This window comes from Oryzias latipes, chromosome 22 (genome assembly GCF_002234675.1).
Source record: "Oryzias latipes chromosome 22, ASM223467v1".
NCBI classification, from domain to species: Eukaryota; Metazoa; Chordata; class Actinopteri; order Beloniformes; family Adrianichthyidae; genus Oryzias; species Oryzias latipes.
This window is the reverse complement of record NC_019880.2, coordinates 13495988-13511769: the sequence shown is the minus strand read 5'-3', so window position 1 is coordinate 13511769 and position 15782 is coordinate 13495988. Positions and strand designations below refer to the sequence as shown.

Sequence of the window (15782 nt, the reverse complement as noted above, 5' to 3'; positions counted from 1 at the left end):
AAATCAAAACAGTTGGGTAATGAAGTTTTTATTGTTTAAAACATTTTTTCTTCTTAAATAGTTTCTTACACGGCAAAAAGAGAGGTCTTCTCTCTATACTTCTTTCGCTAGATGGCATAAAATCTCAGTTTTTTCACTTTGTGAGATTTCAAGTTCTGTGCGGATTGTTCTGCTCTCAACCAAATTAATAAAATTACAATATGCAGTTTCATCTGTACTTGCCTTGTCATTTTTACAATAAACAAAAGCATTTGAGATGCATGTAGAAAATGACATATGGCAAACACCAAAGTACTTCTTTTTTTTTGTTTTTTTTAATCTAAAGACCAGCACCAGAAATCTCAGAACTCCGTCCTTCCTTTACAACGGCCTCATATTTTATCACTTCCTCCAATGTTCTTTTCAAAATCAAACTGTTTAACACAGATCCTTTATTCCTAGCTGACCAACACAATACATTAACTGCAGTTAAAGTAATGTTTATCAAGTGCGTAGAGCCACTGCTTGTGCGGACTTTGTTTTCTTTTATTAAGCTTTTTTGTGTTTTTTCCTTTTGGTTGGGGTTGGAGCAGATGTGAGATCACATGTCGAGGAGCAGCACCCTGGGGTCCTCCACTACCGACTTGATCTTACGCAGAAAAGTGACAGCCTCCCTTCCATCTATCAGACGGTGATCATATGTCAGGGCGACATACATCATAGGACGGATTTCAACCTGGAGAAACAAAGAGATCAGTAAATTGTATGTCTTTTACATGCTTTAGAGAACCAGCGATCACATTTCTCTATAAGATGTGAGAGCACAAACCTTCCCACCGACTGCAACGGGCCGGTCAAAGATGCCATGCATGCCAAGAATAGCAGACTGCGGGGGGTTTATTATAGGTGTACCGAACATTGACCCAAAAACGCCTCCATTGCTGATGGTAAAGGTGCCTCCATCCATGTCTTCAACAGCAAGCTCATTTTTACGAGCCTTTAAAGACAAAATGTGAAATTACTCAACAATAACATCTAATATTTTCACATTTTTTTGTTTTTACACACTTGCTATAAAACCTTACCTTTTCTCCCAACAAATTGATCGCCTTTTCAATATCAGCAAAGTTCATTCCTTCAACATTTCGAATGACAGGAACCACCAAACCCTGAAGAAAAAGTAGTCATTTTCTGCTCATTGTTGTTGAAGCAAAAATGTCATCCATCACTTGTTCTTTCATATCAGCGGCTTGTCTTACTTTTGGCGTGGCAACAGCAACGCTGATGTCAACATAGTCCCGGTACACGATCTCTTTGGTTGTGTCATCAATCACTGGAAATATAGCATTAACAAAAATTGGTTAATTGAAATATTTGATAACATTAAGCTGTGGAAAAAACAAAACCAAAGGAACTTCCTCTCAAGACAAGGTTCCTCTGCCATCAACTACTTTCTGTCATGTGCAAGTGAAACCCAAAGACAATTATAGATTTTTGAAGGCAGCAGCACAGACCCCCCGTTTCTCTGTGGTCGACTTAAATAGGTCAGAGCAGTCTAAGTGAAATAAATAAGTTAACACTGGTTTTGAGGTTGGGCAATGAAAAATATTTCCTTCGCTACATACAGACTCTATGACGCCCTACCAAAGACGCTAAGGTGCAGTCAGAGTGAAACCACAAAGCCAAGGCATTGGAGTCTAAAAATTGAATCCAACAATTTCATACCGCCATTTACAGCAGGTTGGTCAGTTAGAGCATAAGCAGCGGCCTTTACAAATGCAGACATGAAGCCCAGTTTGATGTTGTGCTTTTTCAGGAAGGCGTCTTTGTAGTTCTTCCGCATCTCTGAGATGTTGCTGTGGGAATAGAGGAAAGGTACAGAACAATTAAAGTGGTGCAAAGCAGAAAAGAAAGAAAAATACATTAAATTTTAACTACTGAGTTTGAAAGTGGGACTTAAACAAATGCACAAAAAGACAAAGAAAGACGTTTTTTAAAAGAAGAAAAATAAAAGTTCATAAAAAATTAACCATTAGGACAAAAGTAAGCAGAAACATTTTGTTCATGGCTTTAAAACAACACAAAGGTTAATAAAGCTATAGAAATTATCCCGTTAATTGTTTCACAATTGCTCATTTTTCTCTTATATCTATCTTTTTAATTGTTTGTTTTCCTGTCTCTAACCCTGTTGAAGCTCTAGGGTTTCTCCGCTAACATAATTAGCCCCTCCCAAGACACAGACTCTCCGAGAAAGGAGAGAAGAAGCGATAAAAATCTTCACTTTCTAGAGCCTGTAAATCTTATTGGGCTGTCATAAAAGCCCATATCGGTTGAGGCAGCTCTTCCACTCAGTGCGCTGGTCTCTATGGGCCCTCGCAGATGCTCCAGCCTCCTGTTCTGACTAGTTCCTTCAGCTTCAGATTAGCCCTAGCCTGGGAAGTCTTCCTCCAGACCATCAATGTCAATCTAATTAGGATACATAGAAACCCCTGAATAGCCGAAAGCTGACACCACACATTTGCGGGGGAAAGAAATCCTCAAAGTGTCCTTTCCAGCACAGAGGGGCAAGTGCAGACACTAACATTTCCTTCTAAATTAATAAAACTTGTTTTAACAATTCTTATCTTTGTTTTTAGATGGAATTACGACCAAATATTTACATTCCAGCGTTAACAGGATATTGTGTTTCAAAAAGCTTTTCCAATTGAGCAGATTCCAATCTATAACCATTTGTGGAAGTGTTACTTTGGCTTAAAACTAATGTATACAATAGAGGCCTGTAGGTAATGTATTCATATAAGCCCCAGAGAAAATGTTCTTGCACATGTGCAAAAGAGTTGACAGTTGGAAGTTTTTTAACTCCCTCAAAAGTTTTTGCTAACGTGTTCAAATGGTGAAGTGCATCATCTAAAACTGTATTCTGGGTCTGTTTATGTAGGTCATCTAATTAACGGTTTCCTACCTCATGTCGACCTCATTAAATGTTGTCAGCATAGCGCAGGTGTTTTGGGCTTCCTTCAGTCTCTGGGCAATTCTTAGTCTCATGCGATTCATCTTCACCTAAAAGCAGAAAAAATATTCAACAAAACCGTATCGACAAAAGTGAACTTTATGGAACAAATCTCTATATTCGTACTTCAAGATCTTACCCTGCTCTCTGTCCTTGCTGCTTTAGCCCCGCCCTCTGTGTGGGTCACTGGTGCAGCTTGGGAAACAGTGGGCTTAATGGCTGAAACTATGACAGAAGAGTAAACAGGCAGTCAGAACATCCAGACTTTAAGCCTTGGACTGATAATGGGAAGTTAAAGGTCAAGAAAACAGCAACAGGGTTCTGATGTGACCCCTGCTGACTGTTGATGACTCCTAACCTGGTTTAGTGTCCATTGCATGCGCTGGCACAGGTGGCACAGGAGGCATGGTGGTGGGAATGGGTCCCACAGTTGAAGGGGGAGGAGGTGGAGGAGAAGGTGGGGCAGCTGACGGTGGAGGAGCTGCAGCCGCTGGGGCCTCTGCTTTTGGAGGTTCTGCAGCTTTAGGGGCACCAGCTAGACAAATATATATATATTTTACAAAAAGCAAACAAAGTTCAAATCTGTGCTTTAAGATTTTGTCTTATTGTAAAACTCTAGTCCAACAGACCTCCTTTTCTAAGCTTAAAAAGGGGAGTTCCTCCTTCAACTTTCCCTCCATCTGGGACCAAAAGTTCCTCAATCACTCCAGCAGCAGGAGAGGGAACCTGAACAGATGTCTAAAAAGGCAGAAAAATAAAGTTAATAATTACAGTATTTAATTAAAAAAAACATTATTGTGGTTTGGGTCATAACAAAAAAAAGGGGAAAAAAATCCTCTAAATGTTTAACAGGAGTTATCATTAATCAAGCTATTTTTTCCCACGACTTTGGTACAAACTGAATCCTAACTCCAATCAATAAACTAAGAGCTTATTTCAATTGAATTCTAACAACAACAAAAAAAAAATCACAAAAATAATCCATTTAGTTGCCAATTACCTTATCTGTTTCAATTTCACACACAACCTCATCTTCAGAGACAGAGTCTCCAACAGCTGTAAAGAAAAAAAAAGTATGTTTTAGCTTCTGGCAGATGCCAGATTTAAATCAACTGAAGTGTTTATTAAATAAAATTACCTTTCTCCCACCTCACGTCTCCCTCTGTGACAGACTCTGCAAAAGCAGGGGTCTTGACCGTCACAACTTCATCTCCTGAAGAACAAAGACAAGCAAGAGTCCTTCAGGGAGTCTAATCTTTTGTAATGTATATTTGATTGAATACATATTAAAACATACTGTAGGCCACAGATGTCCTAAAGTATTGGATCTGGAAGACGCTGGAACGGGGATCAGATTTTCTACCGATATAATAAAAAAAGAAAACAGTCAAACTCCAAAACATTTTAGTCAAAATGTTTTTTTCTTTTGCCTGTTCTATATAGAAAGTGCCTTTTATTAACAAGAAAATATGAAAAAACATTCAAAACCAACATGCAAGCACAACATAAGAATTCAATACAATCTGGCCCCCCCACCAGGGACAGTGTGTACTTACACATTACTGTTCAACGTGACAGCATTGCCAGCTGATAGGGCTGTTAAAAAAGATGATAAGAAAAGAGTAGTGTTAGAAATATTTACAACTAGTGGAGAAAATCTTTTTTTTAGTTGTTGTAATCCATACCTGCTGGGGCTCGTCGAACTATAATACTATTCCCCTATTAAGAGAAATAACCAAGCATTACAAAACATTTAAGCATAATTGAATTAAATAAAAAACATGCAGAAGTTCCTTAGTTATAGACTTAGATGTTGATAAACTTTAAAAGCAGTTCTACAGTATTACTCCAATTCAAAAGGCCGTGAAGTAGAGAAGCAAATGTCACTGTGCATACATTTCCTGTAAGGCTACCCAGTGACCTTTGACATCCTCAATAAATTAACTAGCAGAGGTCTGGTTGAAGGCATTATATGTCCAGTAAGCAAATGTTAATACTTTTATAGGTACAAAGAACTGAAAAGTTGCATTAGGATTTGAATATAAACTCTAAACTCCTTTACATAATGTAACACTTTAAATCACAGCAAGAAAGAGAACGTTTCACTGACTGACCACCTAACTAAAAACTACATGATTCAGAAAGAAGTTATTTTGGTTTTTGTATTTCACTTTACTGTTTACATGACTGCTGTCACTCCCTAACACATGACCTCAGCCATATGTGCACTGGAGCAACTAGCAAACCACATAGTCCACTTATACTAGCTTTCTGTAGCTAGCACATGATTTATCGAATAGCTTAACAACTTTGTGAACAATAAGTAGCGCTTAACGCGAACATCCAGCTGCTACTTATGTTTATGCTAAACCCTTATAGAAGCAGGAAGATGCCATAGTTTATAGATCCATGTACAACATTTAGGGAAGGAAGTGTCATACTGTCCTTGGCTCGCAATGTTACGGCCTGACCGTGGCCTTCAACGGCTAGCTCGCTAGCTAGCTAGCTAACGTTAGCTTGGATAAGCTAAGCCCACATATAGGCTTAAAATGCAGCCTAAAACGGTAAGAGGACCCGTGGGACATGCCGGAGACAGTGTTTAAACATTTTTTTCCTTACCTGGCGGATGGCAGAGAGGGAACGGCCAAAATTCCTGGTGAGACACCGGGAATGAGATAACATTGTCGCTGTGTGACAGCACCCTGTCAGCGGAAGGGAAACTCCGGACACACCGTCAACGCACGTGACGTCGGCGAAGAAATACAGGAAGTGACGTAATAGAAATCAAGCGAACCCTTGGGTACATGGAGGTGCAGACTGTAAAGATCTTGTATGTTGTAAATACTGTGTGCAATAAAGATAAATTATGATTGATGAAAATATGGACCAAATACAGTTATAATGGCGTGTAATCTAGTTACAATAGATGAAATGCAGATAAGCACAATAATTAAAATAGTATATCTGACTCAGCTAAACAACAAAACAAACAAATAAAAAATAAGAAAATGCAATCAGTTTTGACGATATTAAATACATAAATTATCATTTTAAAATGCTCATTGAGGTCCATTTGGATTTGTTTTTTTTATCCTATTTTAAAAATGACCAATTTTAATGCAACTAAAAAATACACGTAGTACACCTGTTGATGATTAAGCCCGCAAACTTGAATTCAGTAAACAAAAATGTAGTCCGTGTAAAAATATTTAACTGTTTCTGAACATTTTGCACATTTTGTGTGATTTTAGCTGTGTGTATTTTTTTACTTACCTCAGCAAAAAAATAATGTAAGTGTACCGCAAGTATATGTCGTCTATGCTAAAAGTGAGGCAGTATACTTGAAATTTGCTTTTTATATAGTATCTATATATTGAAATCTTCAAAATTTTGCCTGAAGAAGTACTCGATTAGTGTAATTCTGATACCACACGCACCTAGTCTACAGTAAACATGCTACACTTATACTCAAGAATACTTAGTAAAATAAACTTCAAGTGTACTACTATTTGCACAGGGTTACTTTTGATGAAGATTTTTGCAATTAAATTGATTAAAAAGAAGCGTATTGTGACTCGCTGCTGGATGCTTAAATCAAGCTCGGTGTTTATTTAGACGCAGTACTGATTGGGCAAGATTTTTGTCACTGTTGTAAAAATTTTTGTCAAACCACCTGTGCGATTAATGAAAGCTGATTTGCTGTGGTAACACCTGAAGGGATATGCTGAACTGTGAACAACTGACATTTGCCCTATAGTATTGGACTGATGTAAGTCTGCAGGTGCTCCCTTAGCCCGTAAAATACCTTATGACTGAGATAAACCAAATTTTACTATTTTTTCTTACCATTAATGAATATTGATAATCTACATCAACAGTAATTATAATGATGGGGTAGACGGAAACAGAATATGTGACCGTGTTTGAAATAGTTTATGTCATATGCATTAAAGCGAACATTGCCTTAAAATTTCTTTTGAGTTTTTTTTCCACTTCAATAATTATCAGCTTGTTTTGTGTTAATTAACCTTTCAGTTCTTTTTTTTTTATCTATTTATTTATTTCAACACGTGATAAGGCATCACATATGATGAGATTGCGCATAAGTACTCCTCCTGAAAGCCCTTTGGTCTTCATCAACTCAGCACCCAAACCACTGTGGCTGTCACTCTGAAGAGGACTTTTGGGTAACGCGCCCTGACCCCCTCCCTGTGCGCATGCGGCCACGCCCCAGCTCTTCAGCATCGACTTCGCCGCACCCCCACCAGCCAACTCTCAGTCCGTGCAGGCCAGCAACTCGGCAGCACTTCTTGCAGCGCAACAGGTTGTGTCCCATCACTGCCGCTCACAGCCAACGCGGTCACACCGCAGACCCAAAGTGAGTATCTTGCATGCCTGCAGCCTGCTTTGCCTCTGTACATTTTATGTCTGTCTTGTGGTTTTCGTTTGAGAAAGGTGTGATTTCCTTGCAGCAGTGTAACTCATAGATACACGTTTACTAACTAATACATAGAATATATATTTATTAGTGAAGGTTATGCTTCTTTTGTATAAAAGTGGTAGCATGTCAAAGTAATTATGAATGTGCTTTTATTCAAATATGTATTTAACACAGTTGCATTGCCATTCCTCAAATAATAAAAAATATTTAAAAAAAATTATTGGGTGGTTTTAATTAATTTAATATATATAAATAAAAGAACAGTAGTTGCAGCCTCCTAACATAGACTTACCTAAGGTGTAATTTCTTTACTAACAATTCCCTTAAACGAACTTGTATGTGACACCTTTAAAAAGAAAAAAAGAAAAAAAGAAGAATCTATTTTAATAAAGTTATTTGTAATTTTTAAAATAAAAATCTCCTCTTAGTTGAGCAACTGAGTTTCTAATTCGTTTTTAAACCAACAACAGCCATCCAGATCTTTCTTTGGAGTGAAAACCTCAGAAAACCAAGAGCTTTTTCATGATAGTTTCTCTAGTAAATAATGGATACTCAGACATTTCTCCTTTTCTTGTCTACGGCTCTCCTGAGATGGAATTTACCTTTTGTTGCTATTATAGAGTTCTTTTATCTGTTCTTTAACTATTATGCCTATCCAGAGATGAAAAGATACAAAACACTTTTTTATTTAAGATTTGAATTTATTTATTTATTATTCTTTGAAGTGAACACAGAGGATCCCAAAATAATTTAAGGCTTCTTGTTTTTAGTCTTCTTTTCATCCCTGAAATATAAATACTATATGTCAGAAAAAAAGTAAAATTATTACATTTTAATAATAAAAAGATACAATGACATGTCATATCTGCCAAGTTTCTTTGTAGGTTTTATATTTAAAGTCACAAGTTTGTCTCTATTTTAAATATAGCAATGCAAATGTTTTTATCAGAACAAGAGAAAATAAAGGAAGCACATTTTTAAATCTAAATCAGTCTCTTTTTATAAGAATTCAACAAAAACAATTTGAGTGATGCAAATTCATGATAAAGTTGATTATTTTAACATGTTTTTTACTTACTTGTCATTTCAGATTCTTGTCTTTCAAAGCCGTAGTTTTTTTTCATGCGCATTGTGAAAATCCACAGTAAACATGAACCTAAGTCTTCCCGACCAAAGCATGCACAACTCATGTGATGGCTGCTTAGAGGACGACAAGTCTGATGTCATGATGCCCTGCTTTCGCAAAAACATGTATGATGAGCCTCTGACCTCATATTCAAGCGGGTCCATCATTTCCCAACTCCTTCGAAAGTCAGTCCACAGCAAAAGGGTGCTGGACGAGAACAGTTTTTACCTCTCCACCGCTGCCGACTCCGGCCAGGAGGATCAGAGCAGTGTCTCATCAAAGGACAGCACGGTGGAGGCCACATCCCCCACCGGACACACCTCTGCAGCAGCCAGCCCGGAGGAAGAGCCACCATTGACCGATTATCTGCAGGCCAAGAGAGCCCGGGTGGAGAACATTATACGGGTCATGACTGGTTCTCCGAACAGCAGGCAGCACGGAGACAACGAGAGGCCTGGGAGAGAGACGAGAGAGTCGTACAGGGAGAACAAGCGCAAGCAGAGATTGCCTCAGCATCAAGAACACGGTGCTGCAGGAGGACAGGTGAGCAGACAACCCAGCAGCAGAAACAGTGAAAACACCAACATCAAAGAGGAAGAGTGCCACAAGCTGAAGGAGCAGCTGCACAGCATGCAAAGGCTTCTTCATCAGCTCCAGGAAAAGTTTATGCAAGTTTACAACCAAGAAGAACCTGAATATGAAAAAAATGACACTTTAGATGCTGATTCTGATCATGAGAATGTGGAGGAAAACAACAAACCGTGCTACATAAATGCAGAAGATGACTTTGAGAGGAAAAAAAGGAGAGTGACTGCAGATTGTAAGGATCAAAAGACAGGGATTGGTTCCCTGGTACACCAAGGGGAAAGTCAGAGCCTACAGGAAACTCTGAAGAAAGAGCTCTCCAAGGCTGTCAATGATTGTGTAGACAGGGTGTTTAAGAAGGTCTCTTCGACAGGACCGGATTTATCTCCTCAGCAGCGTATGTCCTCATCACCCGAGCTACACATCAGCTTACGTGCAGACAGAAAGGGCCAGCAGGGCAACTCCAACACTGATCAGCCCCAGGCTGAAGAGGCAAGAGTGAAATCGCAGCCGTTGAAGTTCTTTGAAAGCTCAGAGGCTCAGAGCCCGCAGGACCAGACAGAAGCATTGTCGCTGGTTGTCCGCAAGCCAATCGCAACTCCTGTGACCTCCATCGCCCCGACAGTGAAGAGGCCTTACCCCATACACCAGGCACCCTTTCAGTACAACTACAGCGCTCCGCTGCACGAAAGCCACATTCTGGAGCACCTCCTCAAGTATGGACCACACTCCAACTTCGCTGCTCTCTCCTGCATGCCTCCATCCATGGACAGAACCTCCCCAGAATCAGTGGATCTGCCCTGGGACACCATTTCCATGAGGTCCAAGGTCTCCTCATCTTTGGGGGCAGTGGCAGTTGATAATCTGTGCCTCCCCCACGTCAAAATTGAGTGCGGCGAGCTTCAGAACATGGCTGAAAGAAATCCTTACATGTCCCTCAATATATCCTTTTTCCTGAAATAATATTGATTTAAATAATTATGCAACAATTCAATTCAAAATAAACTAAGAATAGAAGTCAACTTTTTTTTATAATATTAAATATTTTCAAACATTGTAAACATTGCAAGTAAACAATTTAAATGCCTCACATATAATATTTTTGGTTCTTTCAACAGAATAGCAAAAATATTCTTTCTTTTTTTTTTAAATACATTGTCTATTTATCCTATATTTTAGCTCATCTAACGGAACAATGGTGGACTGAGGTTCACTTCAGCCTGGGCAGTTTCCTGTTCCAAACTTCAAGGAGAATTTTCCCTTTGATCTCACTAACCCCACAGAAAATTATAGCATCTTCTTTAATCTAAGCAGAGTAATGACTTTAAGTCTAGAAGAAGACAAATAAAAAGGAATACAAGGCTTTGATAAGAATTGCCAGGAACAAAAGCCAATTTTTCAAAGGCAGAGAAAGCTTCAGTTTCTGTTGCAGGACGTATCGTTTTTTTTTTTTTTTACTTGAAAAGGTGCAGGATCTATTTCTACACCATCAGAGTGATAGGGGTGCATCTAAAAGGTCACATCTGAGTGCTGGTGGAAACCACAAGTGCCTTCCTACCATAACACTTGAGCTCTTGTCTTGAGCATTTGTTGTTGGATACCTTTGTCAGAAGGTATACGATTGAACTTGAGTGCAAGATAACAGAATCCGTTGCCCGTGAATTCAGCGCTGTTATGTTTGTTTTGTCGAACACAGAATAATAGCTGCATTGCTTTTATTTTGCCAGTGCTGACATCTTCAGAACATATATTATACCTCCATTAGACGAAGCAATCTGAAAAATAAATTCCTTAATATTCATCATTATACAAATACTCTTAAGGCGGAGCCCCAGAGGTAATGAATTTTGTCTATCTTCTCGTTGCAAGGCTTTAGAGAAGAATATGATGTGGTACCTCTCAGGATTCACTTTATCTTTACAGTGCAAAGAGCTCTGCTTCCCTTTGAACAATGCCACATAAATCTTTCATCCAAACTTTTTTATTTCAAAGGTAGTATTCCCTAATAAATGTGTGGTGTGCTGACCTGATAAGAAGATATTATGACCTAAGGCGAGGTGGTGGACTACAGAGGAAATGATCCTGTGCACCTTTGTTGCCTTAGGGGTGAAACTTGTAAAAGAACTGCATTTGTATAAAAAAAATAACACCGACATGTTCACAGGTAACTGAACACATTTTAATTATGATTTACTAAAAAATATATATATTCTGATTAATTACGTTTGGTGGAAATTTGGAATTTTAAAAATGATATCTTGTTTTTTTTGGTAGAAAAAAAAAAACATGCAACATACGCCGTCTTTAAATCAACTCAATTACATCGGAAAATCAGCATCTCCTTTCACAACATTTCCAAACAAGCATACTTAATTCCCAGCCATAAAGTGCTTTGCTCTCTAATTAAAAATCCCTAATCGAATTCATTATTCTGTTTTGCCAATAAGCACATGTTAGAATCTTTATTGACTCCCCAGTTAGAGCCGAGCTGTTCTTTAGTGAAATTCAATTTAGCCGAAGATTGAGGCAACACAATACTCTGGCCGACTATCGCTTTGCATGTCTGTGTGTGCTTTTGACTGAGATTAAATTGTCACCTTTCCTTAACGCAAATGTGAACATCCAGGAGGGACTCACTCCCAGTCATCTGAAGAAGGCGAAGCTGATGTTCTTCTACACCCGCTACCCCAGCTCCAATGTGCTGAAAACATACTTCCCTGATGTTAAGGTAATTGTTTTTAATGCACCTCTAAAAGGAAATTTTTTTTTTTGTAATCTTCACAAGTCAACAAGCCATAGAATGGTTTGTCCTGCGTTTTACCCCCTGGTGTCTACCTGTCACTGTGTGTTTGGGACAGAAAAAAATCTGCAGTGTGTCCGAGGAGAGAAACAAAAAGGCACAGGGTTTAAATAACAAAGGCGCTGAGCTGCTAGTATGTCCTGGGGGCAGAGGGAGATACAGGGGCATTCTCTCTGTAAAAAAGCCTCTCCAGTCAGCAAATGGAGTGACAAAGGACTCTGTAGGCAAGGCATTGCCATTGGGTATCAACAGAGAGTTGGTATTTGAGACTTGTGCTGTTGCAACCAGGCAATGTTAAGCTGGTCCCAAACACAACATCCTGTGTATTTTGGCTTGGTCATCCTTTTCTTTCCTCTTATTGTTTCCTTTAGCATGTCCTCATGTTTTTGGTCTTTTCCTCTGTCTCCCTTCCATCTTTTTCCTGATATCCTTTTTTGCCTTAACACATCACAGCTTTTCCCTACAATCTTGTTCCTATAAAGATAGCCTCTCAATCTGTTCCAACCTGATGCTGTTGCTCGGGCCCTGCAAATGTCTCCTCCTTTCTTACAATCCTGTGGTGGGAAGTGGCACTGAACAAAAGACTACATAATCCCAGTGTCTGATTCCATCCTATCAGCCAGAGTCAATGAGAGGGAAGCTTCCTTCTGTCCTTGTGGTGCCGCTTTCTCATCCACCACACCAGAGAGAAGAAGCGTCTTTGATGCTTGCCCAGCCCTTAGGCATTTTTTTTCTGTCTTTCTGGGTGATGAGATAGAATAACAAGACTAATGTCAAGACTGAGTTTATAAACACAGAGCTCTGACAGATGTTTTTTCATCCTGGACATTGGTGGGAAAAGATCAGAGCAGTTAAGGTCACGTAGAGTAACTAATTATCAGGTGGTGTTTTGCCCTACATGAACTAAATCCAATTTATATGCTTTCAGAAACCATTATGAAAATAAATACATAAATACATTTGTGATTTAATTAACATTTGAGTAATATTGATGGCTGCTAAGAGTTCAACCAAGACAACATTAACCTCAAACTCCAAAAATGTCCGCAGCTTTCATCTAGAATTGTTTTTTCTCCATTTCCAGTTCAACCGCTGCATCACCTCCCAGCTGATTAAGTGGTTCAGCAACTTCAGGGAGTTTTACTACATCCAGATGGAGAAGTTTGCCAGACAGGCGATCGCTGACGGCATCAGGGACGTCAAAGACATCACAGTCAGCAGAGATTCCGAGCTGTTTCGAGCGCTGAACATGCACTACAATAAAGCCAACGACTTTCACGTAAGTGTTGCTCAACGGTTGCAACAACATGTCATTAATATAAAAAGAAGCCCGTGCTCAGCTCACGATCCATGTTAGCCAGCGATTACAGAAACAGAGAACGCATAAGTTGCCTTTTCTTATTTAGACAGGGATTTTTTTGTATAAATCTATGTAAGGACTATATTTATTTGTTATTTGTTGCTCATTGGATGCACACTGCAACAGATGGAAAAGCTCACAAAGAAGGAATTTACTAGGCAGCTCTACGTGATTGAACTATGCATTTGAAGTATAACATGAAAAAAAACATTCTTGAAGACTTTTTTTTTGTTTGATGTTCAAAGACGGTTTATGATTAATACATTTACTAGATAAAGAAATATCCTTTTGGAGGTGAGGTGGTTATCGCAGTGACAAGCCCAAAGACGCATTACAGCCCTTCATCATGTATGTTCATGTGCTGACCTGTGTGTCACACTGCACCTGCGGCCGACCAGCCTTTGCAGCCGTTATCCAAACTCCAGAGTGATGCTTTATCACGCTGTGGGAAGAGGAAGCCGCAAAATCCCGCTAAAACAACTTGGGATTAGAGAGCCAGTATGCCTGAGCGAGACCGAGATTGCTACTGATGCGGAATGCTGAGAAAGACGCTGTGGATTCCGAGGGAGAAGGCTGTTTGGTGGGAAAGGGATGAGACCGTTTTCTTTACCTTAGGACCAAGACATTCCTTTCCCAGGGATGCTTTTTATTCAGGACATGAGTGGAAAGAAAAATAACTTGTACCAACAACTGTTGTGGTAACTGGCGAGTGGATGGGAACTCAGTGCTCAGGGAAAAGCTCCTCCCACAATCTTGTCCATCCATCTGTTATTTATTGATTTGTTGTTTATGGGTTTTTACAGTCACCAGCCACCTTCAAGTTATCACAGCTATATAAATCATCACATTTAATAAATTTTACATTACATTAATTTACAAAAATCTAAGAGATCCAGAATTTTTTTCTTTTGATTTTTTTTGGAATTAGGATTGAATGTGATCTGGATTTTTTTTTAATGCAACATATTCCTTCTAGAAGAGTAGTGCGACAGAATTTTCTCATACATTTTAAAAATAAAAATAATATTATAGTTGAAAACAAATGTTCAACTACAATTAATCGATGGCTGCTACAAAATCCTTTGCCTGTGACGCCCAAAAATGCAAATACACATCAATCCCCTTTGGCTCCAAATTTACCTTAATTCAGCATCTAGATCATAGAAATTTTTTTTCGTAGCTGGAAATAAATTAAAGAGTCAAGAGGTTAAATGTCAATGATTTTACCCCACAGATTCCGATTGGGCAGAGTTACGAAGCAATAATTCATAAATGGCTTTTAAAAATTCGATTATTGTACTGTATGTAATTCTCTTCTTCCCACCTTTTTTCCCTTAAGGTCCCTGACAGGTTCCTGGAGGTTGCTGAAATCACCTTACATGAGTTTTACAACGCCATCAGTGCATCCAAAGATTCCGACTCCTCTTGGAAGAAGTCCATCTACAAAGTGATTTGTAAGATGGACAGTGAAGTCCCAGAAGAGTTCAAGACTTCCTCCTGCATGTAGGCAGGGTGAAGGATGGTGTACAGGGAAAGAGTGACTTTTTGCTTGGCAATAATATATTTATTTGTTTCTTGTGGTGCATTTTGAGTGTAAAAATGAAATTAATAAAAAAAAAGTATTTTTAAGCTTTAAATTTAAAAATCAGAAATTTTCTTTTCTGCACTTAAAAAAGTAAAATTAAGGAAAAAAGTAAATGGTGATTACCAGTATTTTGTTTTTATTTTTGTCTAAGCAGTGGTGGAATTTGTAGTTGTCTAAAACGGTTACAAAAATAAAATCATTCCTAGAGTAGATTTTTGATTTTTTTATACGTCAGCATCCAGATTTTTGTCATTTGTGTTTTATTTCATAGCTGTCAGTGTTGTTTCAGTGTATTGTAGTTTTATGTTAAATGAGGTGTTTGATATTTGTTCTGTAATGTAAGATGAACTAAATGAATCTTTGTTCAACCCTTTTCGTATAAACATTGTACTGAATGAGTGTTGAAATTAAAGATGCACTAAATTAAAATAAGGAGAAAGTGTGTTATTGTGTCCTTTGACTACTGTCATGCCATGTGAGCACATCTGAATGTTTGTAATGTTGAGCCCCTAAGGTGCCTCTAATCCACGTCCAGCAGCCAGCTGTGAAACGCCCCCCAAACTATGCTGTTCACAATGTCCAGCGAAGCCAATTCAAGTCAACTTTCTAAGGCCTGCATTCATTGTGTGAGCGCTGCGGATGCGAACAACTGCCATGTCTTGAAAACGGCCACAATGCATTCCCTTTTCATGACTAATGCCCAGAGGTGACCTCATATCAGTTGTGCCACTAAAGCAAAATTCCACAAACCCGTTAACTCTTTCTTCCAGGCAACCATTTTGCACGTCTAGAAAATATTATGATCACTATCTTGAGATAAATATGGAAAAACACAAACATATGCATGTTTGCAAACATTTGCCGTTCCATTTGTGTTGCTATTTTGGCGTCACTGT

The 15782-nt window shown here is 38.7% G+C and overlaps 2 protein-coding genes across 2 annotated transcripts; one reads left to right on the top strand and one right to left on the bottom strand.

Annotated features, from left to right (window-relative positions):
• Nucleotides 1-12: 12 nt before the first annotated feature.
• dlst (dihydrolipoamide S-succinyltransferase) lies at nt 13-5745 on the bottom strand. The gene is made up of 15 exons (XM_023951563.1): nt 5609-5745; nt 4675-4708; nt 4546-4585; nt 4287-4348; nt 4128-4202; nt 3990-4045; nt 3619-3727; nt 3348-3524; nt 3129-3214; nt 2942-3039; nt 1705-1835; nt 1239-1312; nt 1065-1148; nt 809-976; nt 13-715 (listed from the first exon to the last, which is right to left on the bottom strand). Exons 1-15 carry the CDS (start codon nt 5669-5671, stop codon nt 581-583), a joined length of 1392 nt encoding a protein of 463 aa, XP_023807331.1. The 5' UTR covers nt 5672-5745; the 3' UTR covers nt 13-580.
• A 1240-nt stretch (nt 5746-6985) lies between these two features.
• prox2 (prospero homeobox 2) lies at nt 6986-15314 on the top strand. The gene is made up of 5 exons (XM_004082582.4): nt 6986-7367; nt 8521-10083; nt 11762-11869; nt 13026-13220; nt 14641-15314. The coding sequence occupies exons 2-5, from the start codon at nt 8581-8583 to the stop codon at nt 14806-14808; spliced, it is 1974 nt and encodes a 657-aa protein (XP_004082630.1). The 5' UTR covers nt 6986-7367; nt 8521-8580; the 3' UTR covers nt 14809-15314.
• The last annotated feature ends 468 nt before the right edge of the window (nt 15315-15782 follow it).